Consider the following 12,057-nt stretch of genomic DNA (forward strand, 5'->3'; position numbering starts at 1 on the left):
GCCCCGGGTGCTGACAACCCACGCTATGCCACTGGGTCCTGTTTCCAGACTAACACAGTAAAACATATTTTGCCACTGAATTCTGATGGAACAGAAGGAGGAAGTAGAGACAGATTTCAAAATGAAAGAGCAACTCCTCTTAGGGTGTGTGCAGAACTGGGAATCTGACCCGAGTGCAGAAAAACGTGAGAGTTTTTTCCCCTTAATGATATAGAAATCTATGTATAACTAAGGGATAAAATAGAAATGACTAGCTACAGGCACCTGTTTCTTCATTCACAGTCCTTCTTTCTTATTGCTGAATTGCTATTAAACCAATATAGTTACAATGAAAACAAACATGAAAACCCAGGAAGGGCTGGAAGGGGGGTGAATGGAAGTGTGGGAGCTGTGTTGCAAACACACATGTCCAGACACATCTGCACGCTAATCCAGAAAGAAAGACCGACAGACAGAATCGGGATTGATCAACCAGCTATTCCATATGACCAGCTATGCAAAATTGAAGGTGGGCTGCATTGAGACTTGGAAGACTTACGAGTGCTCGGTTCCACACAAAAGGGGTTTTGCTCAATTTTCAGTATGTCTTTTTCCATTAAAAGGTCTCCAAAACCATTTCAGCAGCTTTGAACGGATCTGGCTTTGATGCCTATTCCAGAAATATATCGTCTTCTATATCTGAACACTGTAGCAACTAAAATCTGAACCGGATTTTCCCCTACTGTACCAATAAACACATAAATGCAATGAAACATCAGGAGTAAAACAGCTTATTCCAAACGGAAGAAAGCTGCTCACATTTTTTTTAAAAGTGCTCATTTTGAGGAATCCCATCTTTTATATATTATATTAATGATCCACTTGGATTGTTTCTTGGCTTTGGTAAGTTTCTAGGACAAATATTTTAGATATTTCTCCTAGCCTTCTAAAAGACAAATTGGCAGCACTAAAAACAGTTACAAAACAAATGTATTTTTTAAAAAAAAGAAAAGAAAAACAAGCCTAAACTTAAATTGCAGGCTTATTAGCAGTGGGTCTGGAACAGTGACACAGGGACAGGATGGGGGGGGGGGAGATAAATGATAACTCTAATGGTTAAGCTGGCAGAACATACAGAAAATGAATATTATTACTAGTCAATGCTGGCTATAGCCTACATTGATTAATTTTGTTTTTGGGAGGAAGGGATACAGTTAAACACTCTATATTTAATCTTATCATCAAGGAATGGAAAAGCATGTACAGAAGTCTCGGCAACTTGATCTAATTTCTTTTAACAGGTTTACTCCATGAAAGTCAGTGGATTGACAGTTCTGGGCGAAAAAATACCAATGTTACACAAAGATTTTACAGGCAACTTATGGAAGGCTGAAGAGGAACAGAAGTCACAAGCAGTCATGAAAACTGGTGTAGCCAATTGTAGATATCCATACTTTACTGTTTTTTAATTGGTGGTGTTTATGTGCATGCATATATATATGTATATATGTATATACATACATACACATATACATACACACATGGCAGTTTTCTGGAATTTAATAAATAAGGACAACTTATAATATATAAAACAATATAAACATTTATATGCTACATGCATATCATATAATTTAGACATAATAATTTATACGAGGGAGAGTCACAGACCTATGTTCGTCCAATTTTTCTGGATAATGCACACACACAAGAAGTGTCTATTCTTATCCATCGCCAGGCTACAAGTTTATTGTTTTCTGAAGTCAATGCTCGTACAAATGTTTGGGATGTTTTGCACTGGGAGTTCCAGTGCTTATCATCTATACCACGGCAGCCACTTTTGGCAGGTTTGGCTTGTTTACACTTTGTTTCATAAAAATATTGCTTGACTGGGGAAGGCCCTGTTCTGATTTCTCCCAGCACAGTAACCTGGTGTCCTCTAATGTCAATAGCAGAAGATTTGTCAGTGACCCATCGGCTCTCACTGTCACACACAGAATACTCCCCACGGTGACTCTTGTTTTCAGCAAACCTCTTCTGCCGAGACGTCTGGTTTGCCGCCACAGAACTGCCAATGTAATCCTCCGTAAGGTATAATGGTGGGGGTTCCAATGGGGTATTGTCACTCAGGAGGACCCTGGGGGAGCTGTAGCGTTTCTGGTGTTTTAGTAGTTCTGTATCCATTGCGATAACCGGTTGGAAATCCAGTTTCACACTTTCATTGCCATCCATATCAGGCTCAGCAGTCTCTGTTTTCTTCATTGTGTCTTGAACACTATCCTTTATATCTGTGATTTGCTTGGAGATCTTATTTCTTAAGATGTCTGCTTGAATAAGTTTTATAATGAGAGAATTTATTGAATCTTCTGGTAAACTCCCTTGGTCCATGTTGGTAGACTGGATGCCACGGAGATAAGCAAGGAATATCACATAAAACAAGATGGACATCACCTTGTTCACGTGTAAGATCTGAAAAAAACAACACCAAGAGTCAACTTGGAGACAAACAAATGAGCTTACATAGTTAACTGGTTGGTGGTGGTTGTTTTTCTTTCCATCATTTTCTTTTCAATATTTTGCAGGTGGAAAGTTTTACAAACTGTGTGTGCAATACCAAACGGCCAATAAATTCATGCAAGCTTTCCCCCAAATTCATATGGTCATATGAAGCTTCTTTAGACAAACCATTGGCTCTTTATGCTCAATATTATCTACTGTGACTGGCCGTAACCCTTTCCAGCCCAGCTGTTCTGGACCCCTATAGCTGGAGGTGCCAGGAATTAACACTGGGCTTTTTGCCTGCTTTCTGATTGAGCTAGGGGGAAAAAAAATCTATGAATCTGCCTTATACTGTACTGAATAAGAGCATATTGTCTGCTATGAATGGCAGGAACTCTCCAGAATCTCACATGGAAATCTCTCATATCCCTACTCTCTGAGATTCATTTAACTGGAGAGGCCAGGGATTGAATTTGGAACATGCATGTAGACATGAATGGCAAGCATATCATTCCTATTTTTTAAACTCTCAGAAAAATCTGACCTGCACCCTGATCTCAGGAGTTCTTGCTGTAAGGTTCTAATTCACACATACATTCCACTGATACCAGCTGAATTTTTACATGGCAAAACTGAATCCATGCACGATCCATAAGCCTGTGTATTCACAGTATCCCTCGTGGTGGTCACAGAGAAGAGCAAAGATGTGTGTGTTTATTACTAAGTGTACGGTCGGAATCAAATACAGTGGTGCCCTGCAAGATGAATGCCTCGCAAGACGGAAAACTCGCTAGACGAAAGAGTTTTCAGTTTTGGAGGTGCTTCGCAAAACAAATCTCCTATGGGCTTGCTTCGCAAGAGGACAATGTCTTGCGAATTCCTGCTGGTTTCCCCCCCCCCTTTTTCTAAGCCGATAAGCGGCTTATCAGCTGATCCGATCAGCAGATAAACCGCTAAATGCTGTTAATAGCGCTAATAGCGCTAAGCCGCTTATCAGCTGATCCGATCAGCAGATAAGCTGCTAAAAGCTGCTAATCGCATTAATAGCGCTAAGCCGCTTATCAGCTGATCCGATCAGCAGATAAGCCGCTAAAAGCCTCTAAAAGCCGCTTATAGCGCTAATAGTGCTAATCCTTCAATGAGCTTGCTTCACAAGACAAAAAAACCCGCTAGACGAAGAGAATCACAGAACGGATTCTTTTCATCTTGCGAGGCACCACTGTATTACAGCAGACTTACGACTACCATTAAAAACAAGAATCTCACACCATCTTCTTCCACTCTGCCTTTGTAACATCACGCAAGTTTCTCACTCCTGCAAATAGCAGCCAATGAAGAGGAGTGGGAAAATCATGTGTGATTATATAACGCATTAAGTATTTCAATATCAGGAGTGAGCAGAAGATAAAACCATTGGTGGGACACCAGTGGACCAGCAGATAGAGACTGCTGGTTGCTGGGATCTTGCAAAGAAGTCAGAGAATAGTAGACTGACCACTTCCAACACAGCAGATGTTCTAAGCTGAGCATCTCAAGATGCCATATCCCGTATTAGTTATGCCTTAATAATGCCGAGACCCTGACTATGCACTTTTGCTCTGTAAATATAAAACTCATTTTTCTTTCTAGCAAAAGAAAAAAGGGGGGGGTGAAGTAGCCTGTTAGCCCACAGTTGCCCTCATGTTTTTCGTAGCATCACTACTTTTAGTTGTAGACTCTGCTCCACAAAACTGTACAATATAGTAACAGTGCAATTTTAAGTATACTTATTCAGATGTCAGTCATACAGCGCTCCATACCAGTGCGTTCCCTACCAAGTGCGTTGAGAATTTCAGCCTTAATGTGTTAGCTTTTTGCAACTTGCATCTGTGGACCAGTTAGTAGCAGCTTTCTGCTCTGGATGGGGGAGGAAGAAATGACTGTCAACGTGCAGGCTGCCCTTTTATGGTCAAGAAATGTGTTTTCCTCATTCCCATATTTTGTTATGAAATGAGCTCACCTAAGTCTAGACTACGTTTTCCTTAATACTTAAATGACAATTTCTTGCTGTTCTGTAAAAACAGAGGTCTGTGGAGAAAACATTGGGGTTTCTAACAGTAGATCACTAGAACGGAAGGACCGGCACTCTTGCTGAAGCAAGCTGCTTGTAAAATGGTAACCCAGATCTCACAAAGGTGGGAGGAAAGAGTGGTTAGAGCTTCTAGCATGGCTGATATCAACTGGAGAATGAAAATTGTCCAGCTGCTGTACTCCACCAAACTAAGCTTGTCCAACAGAAGGCATGGAACCATCAGATATCAACAGTTATGTCAAGTGTTGTAGAAAAAGGTCAGGTGACCAGGCTTTGGTTGGAGTAAAACTGTTCCTCAACTATACAACATCAAATTTATCAGATTGCACTTTTTTTTACAAAGTCCTTAAAAAAAGGCATTTATGTACATGCTTTTTATGAATGCTTTACCCCCCCAAATATACACTCTTGTGCAGCTTTTGGCTGCCACAAAATTTGGAGAAGTGCAAATTTTGAAGGGCAGCTGCATTTCAGTGTGCAGTCTGCCTCAGGAAGCGTGAATTAGGTAAAATGCAAAGTGGACCAAGTTTCTCCTTATCCCAAGCTGCAGTCTGTTGCTTTCTATGTACAGGAATTTTTCTTTTTCCCTGTGGCGAACCATTTCCCAATGCGGTCAAGTCCAGGGTCAGTTTTACTGCTTCAACCCCTGTCTGTGGCCTCATTTCTCAAATCTTTGCACTCCACAGATAAGTGAATGCAAATAACTAATTAGGGATGAGCTTAATAGTCCAGTAGTAGAGGTCAGACTTTTCCACTCTTGGCTGGATTGACCACAGGCTCAAAAGATTGGGAAGATACTTTGTTGTCATCGTCCCGTCCCGCCGTCCCCCATTACAGAGAAAATGCTATTGCTGTTTCACTACTTTTGGGGATGTGTGTGTTGCGTGTGTAGGTCCCCAGGCCACCCCTCAAATAACTTCACACATAACACGTAATTTAGTTTTGGTTTTTGGGCACTATTTTGGCCACAACTTTATTAAAATACAAAATCAGTGAGTGGTTGTTTAGACATTGGTTATGACTATCTGTCCCCCCGCCTGGGACAGAACTAACATCCCGAGGTCCGATCGGTAGCCAGTAGAAGAGAAAGTCAAACTTGGGGGTCATTTGAGCTAAGCGTCGGACCCACGCCGCTCACCCCAGCAGCTCCCCGAAAGCTTGCCTGCCCGGTCCTATAACAAGGATTCCCATAACAGGGATTGGGCGGCCCTGGTCCCATAACAGGGATTGGACGAAATCATGGCAAGCCCCAGGATTCCTTTAACGGAATTCCCTTCAGCGCAATAGGAGGGGCCGGCACAGCCTATCCTGACCCCTCCACCACCAGCATATTATAACCAATGCCTAACCGCAACCTTACAAGTTGTGACGAATTGCTGAGTAGTAGGCAAAAACCAAATGGCACAGCCAATCACCAAATGGCAAAATTCCTACTAGGCCCTTGCACCAAGGCAGACGACCCCATGACAGGCAAAGCAAGGTCAACCGGAAAAGAGGGCGGGCGGGCGGGTGATCCGATGCACTCTGCAAAGAGAAAGAGAAACCAGAGTGCACCAATATTTAAAGACTATGGTCCCACCCACCCAATTTGCAACATACAATTTGCCCCAGCAACCCGGTTATCCAATCGCAATGCCAGGCAACAACTATTAACCTGCCTGGCAACAAGAGGCCTGGCCCGGCGGCCCACACCGCAACATGTGCTCTCATTTATTGGAGAACACGCTTTAGTAACCTTCTCTTTTCTACTATAAATTAAGTTATTAAAATTTTACTGCTACTTTACAACTAGTATGGACACTTACTTCTCTGTAGAAAGAAGGAAGAAGGACATGGCAAGAGAAGATTCCCCCTTTCCGCCTATCCCCTGCCTCCATGGAAGAACAGCCATTGGATCCCCATTCCCAACCTCTAAGGAAGCTGCCTAGCTTGAGCAGAGGCGAGTTTATGAACTGGTTGCATAGTACAAAAACCAAGTGAGGTTGCTTCTGTTGCAGCACCTCTGCTACTGCTAGGAAGAGTCTGCCAGAAGCAGAAGGGCAGCTGTAGATGTAACGGTCTTCTGCCTTCCATGGAGCCAAATCCAGTAGAAGCTGTCCAGCACCAATGGTGCCCTTAGGGCCGGAAAGAAAAGCTTGTCCACTCTTTTGGACTTCTTCCACCAATCTGCTGAGCAGCATCCAGGGGGAGGGGAGCTCACTGGACGGCTGCATGTAGCATTTGCGAGATTACAAAGAAGCCGCAGAGACTGGATTAGAAGGAACAAACTTTACTCTGGAAGAATGGCAGATGAAGGTGATAGACTACATGGAATTGGCAGAAATGACTGGCAGAATCCGAGACCAGGGAGAAGAGATGGTGAAAGAAGACTGGAAGAAATTTAAAGACTATTTACAGAAATATTGTAAAATTAATGAATGTTGGAAGAATGTTGGATAGAAACTAAGGGGTTTCCAGCTGTAATGCTTTAGGGGATAGGGAAAAAAAAAAGGTTTACAAATGGGTAAAAGCTTAATGGTAAGGATTTGCTGAACTAACAAATTGAAGTGGAATACAAAGAAGGGAGGTATGAGGAGGTCTGGGGAAATAAGTGTAAGGAAGATATGTTATGGAAAACTATTTGTTTTTTAACTTTTTTTATGTTGTATTTTGTTTCTTTTTATTTTTCATTTTCATTGTTATATTTTAAAAAAACTTTAATAAATATCTTTTTTTTTAAAAAAAGGAACAAATTTTACTTAGCGGTGTGCTGCTAGCAAACTTAGCTTTCTTTTCCTGCTGGTGACACCCAGAACTGATTCCTGCCTCCCTCCCCCCCTCAATACAACCATTTCTAAATCAGTTTAGTTCCTGCTCACACTACAGCTGAAAGCTCCTCTGCAGGAGCTGTTACATTTGTGCAGCCCCAGTAAGCCCTAGTTTGGTTTATCACTAAAACAAACCAGTGTTTTCCAATCAAACACAAATTGCAATAAGGAAAGTAAAAAGCCTGTCGGAAAAGCCACTTACTGATTGCAGTATCGCCATTTTGATTTAGCACCAGGCATGTCTTGTGCTTCCTTTAGGAGCAGAATGTCCAAACCGCAAGTTGGCAACTGATTAAGGACCATCTGCACAGGCCAGTAGGTCCGGAGTGAGACAATATTAAGAGCCTGGAAAAGGCTAAGGCCTTTGGCAGAAACAGTGGCGTAGCGTGGGTTGTCAGCACCCGGGGCAAGGCAAGTAATTTGCGCCCCCTACCCCGTGGATTTGCGCCCCCTACCCCGTGGATTTGCGCCCCCCAACCCCGTGGATTTGCGCCCCCTACCCCGTGGATTTGCGCCCCCTACCCCGTGGATTTGCGCCCCCTAACCCGTGGATTTGCGCCCCCTAACCCTAACCCCCAGATGTTGCGCCCGGTGCGGCCGGCCCCCCCTGCACCCCCCACGCTACGCCACTGGGCAGAAAATAAAGTGAGAGTCTACTAAGTGAGAGTCAACGTAAACACTGAAAGCTGATGCATCTGGAGATTCATTATCCTGAGCTTGAGATATTAAAAGGAAGGGAGAATGTTAGGAAGTAGTGATATCTAACCAGACCCCTGGGGATCTAAAACCTTTGCTTACACACATTTTATTAAAGTTAAACAAACATATATTGGGTGGGAAACGGATATGAACCTGAAACAGGAAATGGTCCAAAATGCAGAAATGCACACAGAGAGATAGGAAGCACTCTCCTCTCTCCATGAAGAATTCTCAAACTGCGTGAACACAAGAAACAAATAATTAAACACACCCAAGGTTCTTATCCATGGGGGGGGGGGTTCTTATCCTACCATATTTTTGCATAATTTGTTGTCTGGACTTGGCCCCTTCCAATCAACCTCTTCTGGAGAGTGATCATTCACTTGCATCAGGTGTGATTGATTGATTGATTGATTGATTGATTGAGTTATTCCCAATGCAGAGATGCAGCAGGACCCACATTAAGAGGAAGCTGCTGCTATTTTCAGGAAAGGCTACAAAAGTAATGGATTTAGTAACCTCTGCTTGAATCACCTCCTTCGAATCAAGAGGAATGCTCAGATCAGTGAACTGGGTGGATACAAAGAAACCAGACAATTCTTACTCTTTGACTGAGCAAGAGCAAACTTTGGGGGGGGGGTATAAGAATGATGCGTCTTCATATGTAACTGCTAAAAAGTCTGCCCCAGCTATCAAAAGGAAAACAGCACTCTGCATGCTTCCAGACACGTCCAATGACTTATTTGGGTAAGGTCTTTTTTTAGGAAAACCTTCTTTCCAAATAGAAACGATCAAATCTCCCACCCAGCCCTTGCATTGTACACAAAATGTTCCTGCTATGCTTTATTCTTTGCTTTGCATGAAATTTAGTTAACAAATGAACATTGGCCCATATTTTACAGATGCAATATTCACTGTGAGCCATGGCTAAATGCTAGTGAAATGCCATGGTTTAACTATGGCTTGAGATGATTTGTAAGCAGGGCCGATGAAATTAATGGACAACAGGCCGAAGAAGGACAAAAGTGCTACAAACAACCCATTGTTATGGAATTCACTGCTGTAAGACATACTGCAGGGATCCTTAATGTAGGCGACTCTTTTTAAAAGTTCAGACTCATTCATGTAGGAAAGAGAATATTTGGGAGGAAAGTCCTATCGAAGACTATTCACTATCAGCTGAATGGGACCCTCCATGTGAAGCAGTTTACCTAAATATCATCTGTTTCTGTTATGTACTGAAGTTCTCACCCTGGGCCAGCAGGGGGATACTGTAGATAGTTATGCAAATAAGGGATCGAAAGTGACGTTCAGTGATTGGATAGTTTTAGAAAATTGTTACAGTTACGTTGTACTATATAAGCAGGCTGGCTGAACCCTTCAGTTCAGTTCTGTTCTGGCCTGTGAATAAACAAGAGCTGTTTGAAGAGTCTCTGTGTTGTCTGCTATGTCTACCCACAACTTAACAGTTTCCATATCAAACAGTCGGTGCCTATCAACATTTTTGCAGCATGTTCTCCTCCGCAGAGACTTCGGAGGCGATCCCTGTCACATGGATTGGTGCTGAACAGAGATTACTGTAGTTGCACAGTGCATTGCCCTACAACTAGCTCCAATAACAGTTCCCTTGTCATCATATTGATGCCTTTGGAGAACTAAGGGGAATCCTGTTCCCACAGCGGCCAGGCAGAATCCCATGGAAAGCCAGAGAAGCCTCCAAACAGCAGCAATCTCCTGCTCATGCAGACATATCATGGAGTGTAAAATCAGTGAGCAATCAAGAAAATAAAACCGGGTTCTATGGTAAGCCTTCTTGGAAGGGTTTTCTCAAAGTCAGCATATAAATGTTTTAAATGAATTAAAATAACACCATAGCTGTCAACTTACAGATTTGAAAATAAGGGGCCAGCAGCCTTGAAAATAAGGGATCAACAATTACTTTGATAAAATACATATTTTGTTGCGTGCAAATGGCTTTAGATACCTATTAGGTCCATAAATTACTATATCACACATATTCAACACAAAAAGGCAACAATTTGTTGTTGGCAAAGGACAGCTGGAAATAGAAAGGGCCCCATTACCTTCAGTGGCTTATTTAAGGGACATCATCAATAAGGGACAGCAGCGGGACATGGCGCTGGAATAAGGGACTGTCCCGCCAAATAAGGGACACTTGACAGCTATGAATAACACAACCTTAACATATTTAAACACCAGAATTTCTTACCCTATCTCAAGATTCAGAGGTGTTCACAATGGCAAGGCTCTTGTTAACCTGCACCTGGCTGGAAGAAAAACTTAGCTAGTGAATAGGAATCGAGTCTCACACTAGGAAAACGGCACAAATGGTACTGCATAGCAACAATATCAACCCTGATTTATGCAACTGCGTAGATTTCAAAATACTGTTATGGGCTACCATGCCTGAATTCCTTCTAACACTGTATGACTTTGCAATTAAGAATGAATGCTAATTTACGGAAAATCACTGGCCATTTGAGAGATCAAATCATACCAGCAAGAGGGTGGGATGAAGTTATGAAATTTGTCTGTCTTAGTCTGAGTAGGGACCAAGATTCTTGGAATGGCGACTATGAATCTGGCCAGAAAATGATAGAATAGTTCTGGCTTTAAGGGTCTCAGCAAGCTACTGACTGCTGGTGGGTTAGACAACCAACACAGTATGAGACATCTCTGCTAGAATATACACACCGGCTCCCATATGCTTCTGGCTCAGATTGGTATATAAAGCCCTGAAGAACTAGGGTCCCACAAATCTTAAAGACCAATTGAATGCTTACATCACAGCTCAGTCCCTGAGAGCATCCAGATTTTCCCCATATCACAGAAGCTAAACTGGCTTCAAGTAGATACCGGGTATTTAATTTTGTTGCTCCCTTGCTACAGAATACTTTTCCAGCAGAAATTCGGCAGGCATTCTTGATTTTGACGCTGAGGCGTCTCTCAGTTATTTTTTTATTCCGCCTGCAACTGCTTAAAACATTCTGAATTAGCAAGTCATTTTTCCGATTATGTTGTACTATTTCAAATGCAGTTTTATGTTTTATTGTTGCACACCACACTGATGTTTTACGACCTGGTGGCATATAAATACTTTTATAAATGAAAGAAACAAAGCACTACAGAAGAAACAGTGGGCAATATTTAATCATTCTCAGCAAATTTCAATGGGGCTGCTCCAAATATGACTTAGTTGTATATCACCCACTCAGTAAAGCAACATCTGCCTCCCATCCCAAATACCAACTTGGAACAAAAAGTTTCTGGAGGATAAGAAGAGAACCAGCATGGCAAGCTTCCCTAGGGAGTGCATTCTGAAGAACGGATCCCATTGCATCTTCATACCACTCCGAAACTTATGTAGGGTTTTTAATTGGAGCAGGTATTCTTCTGAAGATCTCGGTGAATGGGTTTCATTTTATTCTTCTTCCTGTAGTCAATCACTGCCACCAGACATCTGTTCTCAATTACCACTTCCTCACCCAGGCCTGGCAGAAAAAAGTAGAGCTGGGTCTAATCAACTTATTGGTGCCATTTTATCTATAGGCAGCTTTTTGCCACCCAAGTGGTGGTACGATCACGCCAGATCTCCAAATACACTGCTCCTAGAAGTTTCATGTACACTGCTCCTAGAAGATTCATGTAAATATTGAAGAATGTTGTGGACAAGATCAGATCTTGAGGAGCTCCACTAGACAAGTTCCACAAAGCTGTGCAAAGCATAAATGCACCAAGATTACTTTCTGGGATCTTCCTAACAAGGAGATTGCACATTGCAATGCCTCAAAAGGTCACAATGGTAGCAACAGAGATCCAAGAAAATCAGCCTGCTTGGATAGGCCCCTATATATCTCTTGACATAGATCCAGTTTTTTTAAAAAAAAGTGTTTAGGGGAACTCTCATTTTCCTACTCATTGAAATACTGCCCCTCAATGAGGCCAAACTTAGATTCACAAAATGTTTATGGGTATGCGTACCCC

The 12,057-nt window shown here is 42.3% G+C and overlaps 1 protein-coding gene across 4 annotated transcripts in view; it reads right to left on the minus strand.

Annotated features, from left to right (window-relative positions):
* Positions 1-1,267: 1,267 nt before the first annotated feature.
* NTF3 (neurotrophin 3) overlaps positions 1,268-12,057 on the minus strand; it is a 66,468-nt gene continuing 55,678 nt past the window's right edge. For 3 of the 4 annotated variants that reach the window (XM_083503579.1, XM_083503580.1, XM_083503582.1), the window contains exon 2: positions 1,268-2,445. In XM_083503579.1, coding sequence (XP_083359705.1) covers positions 1,648-2,445 — 798 coding nt within the window. In that variant the 3' untranslated portion in view covers positions 1,268-1,647. Of the gene's footprint in view, positions 2,446-10,282; positions 10,356-12,057 lie in introns of those variants that run through there. The other variant, XM_083503581.1, reaches the window with a different exon arrangement.

The sequence above is a fragment of the Podarcis liolepis genome (assembly GCF_965112155.1).
Source record: "Podarcis liolepis genome assembly, chromosome: 5".
In the NCBI taxonomy this organism is placed as follows: domain Eukaryota; kingdom Metazoa; phylum Chordata; class Lepidosauria; order Squamata; family Lacertidae; genus Podarcis; species Podarcis liolepis.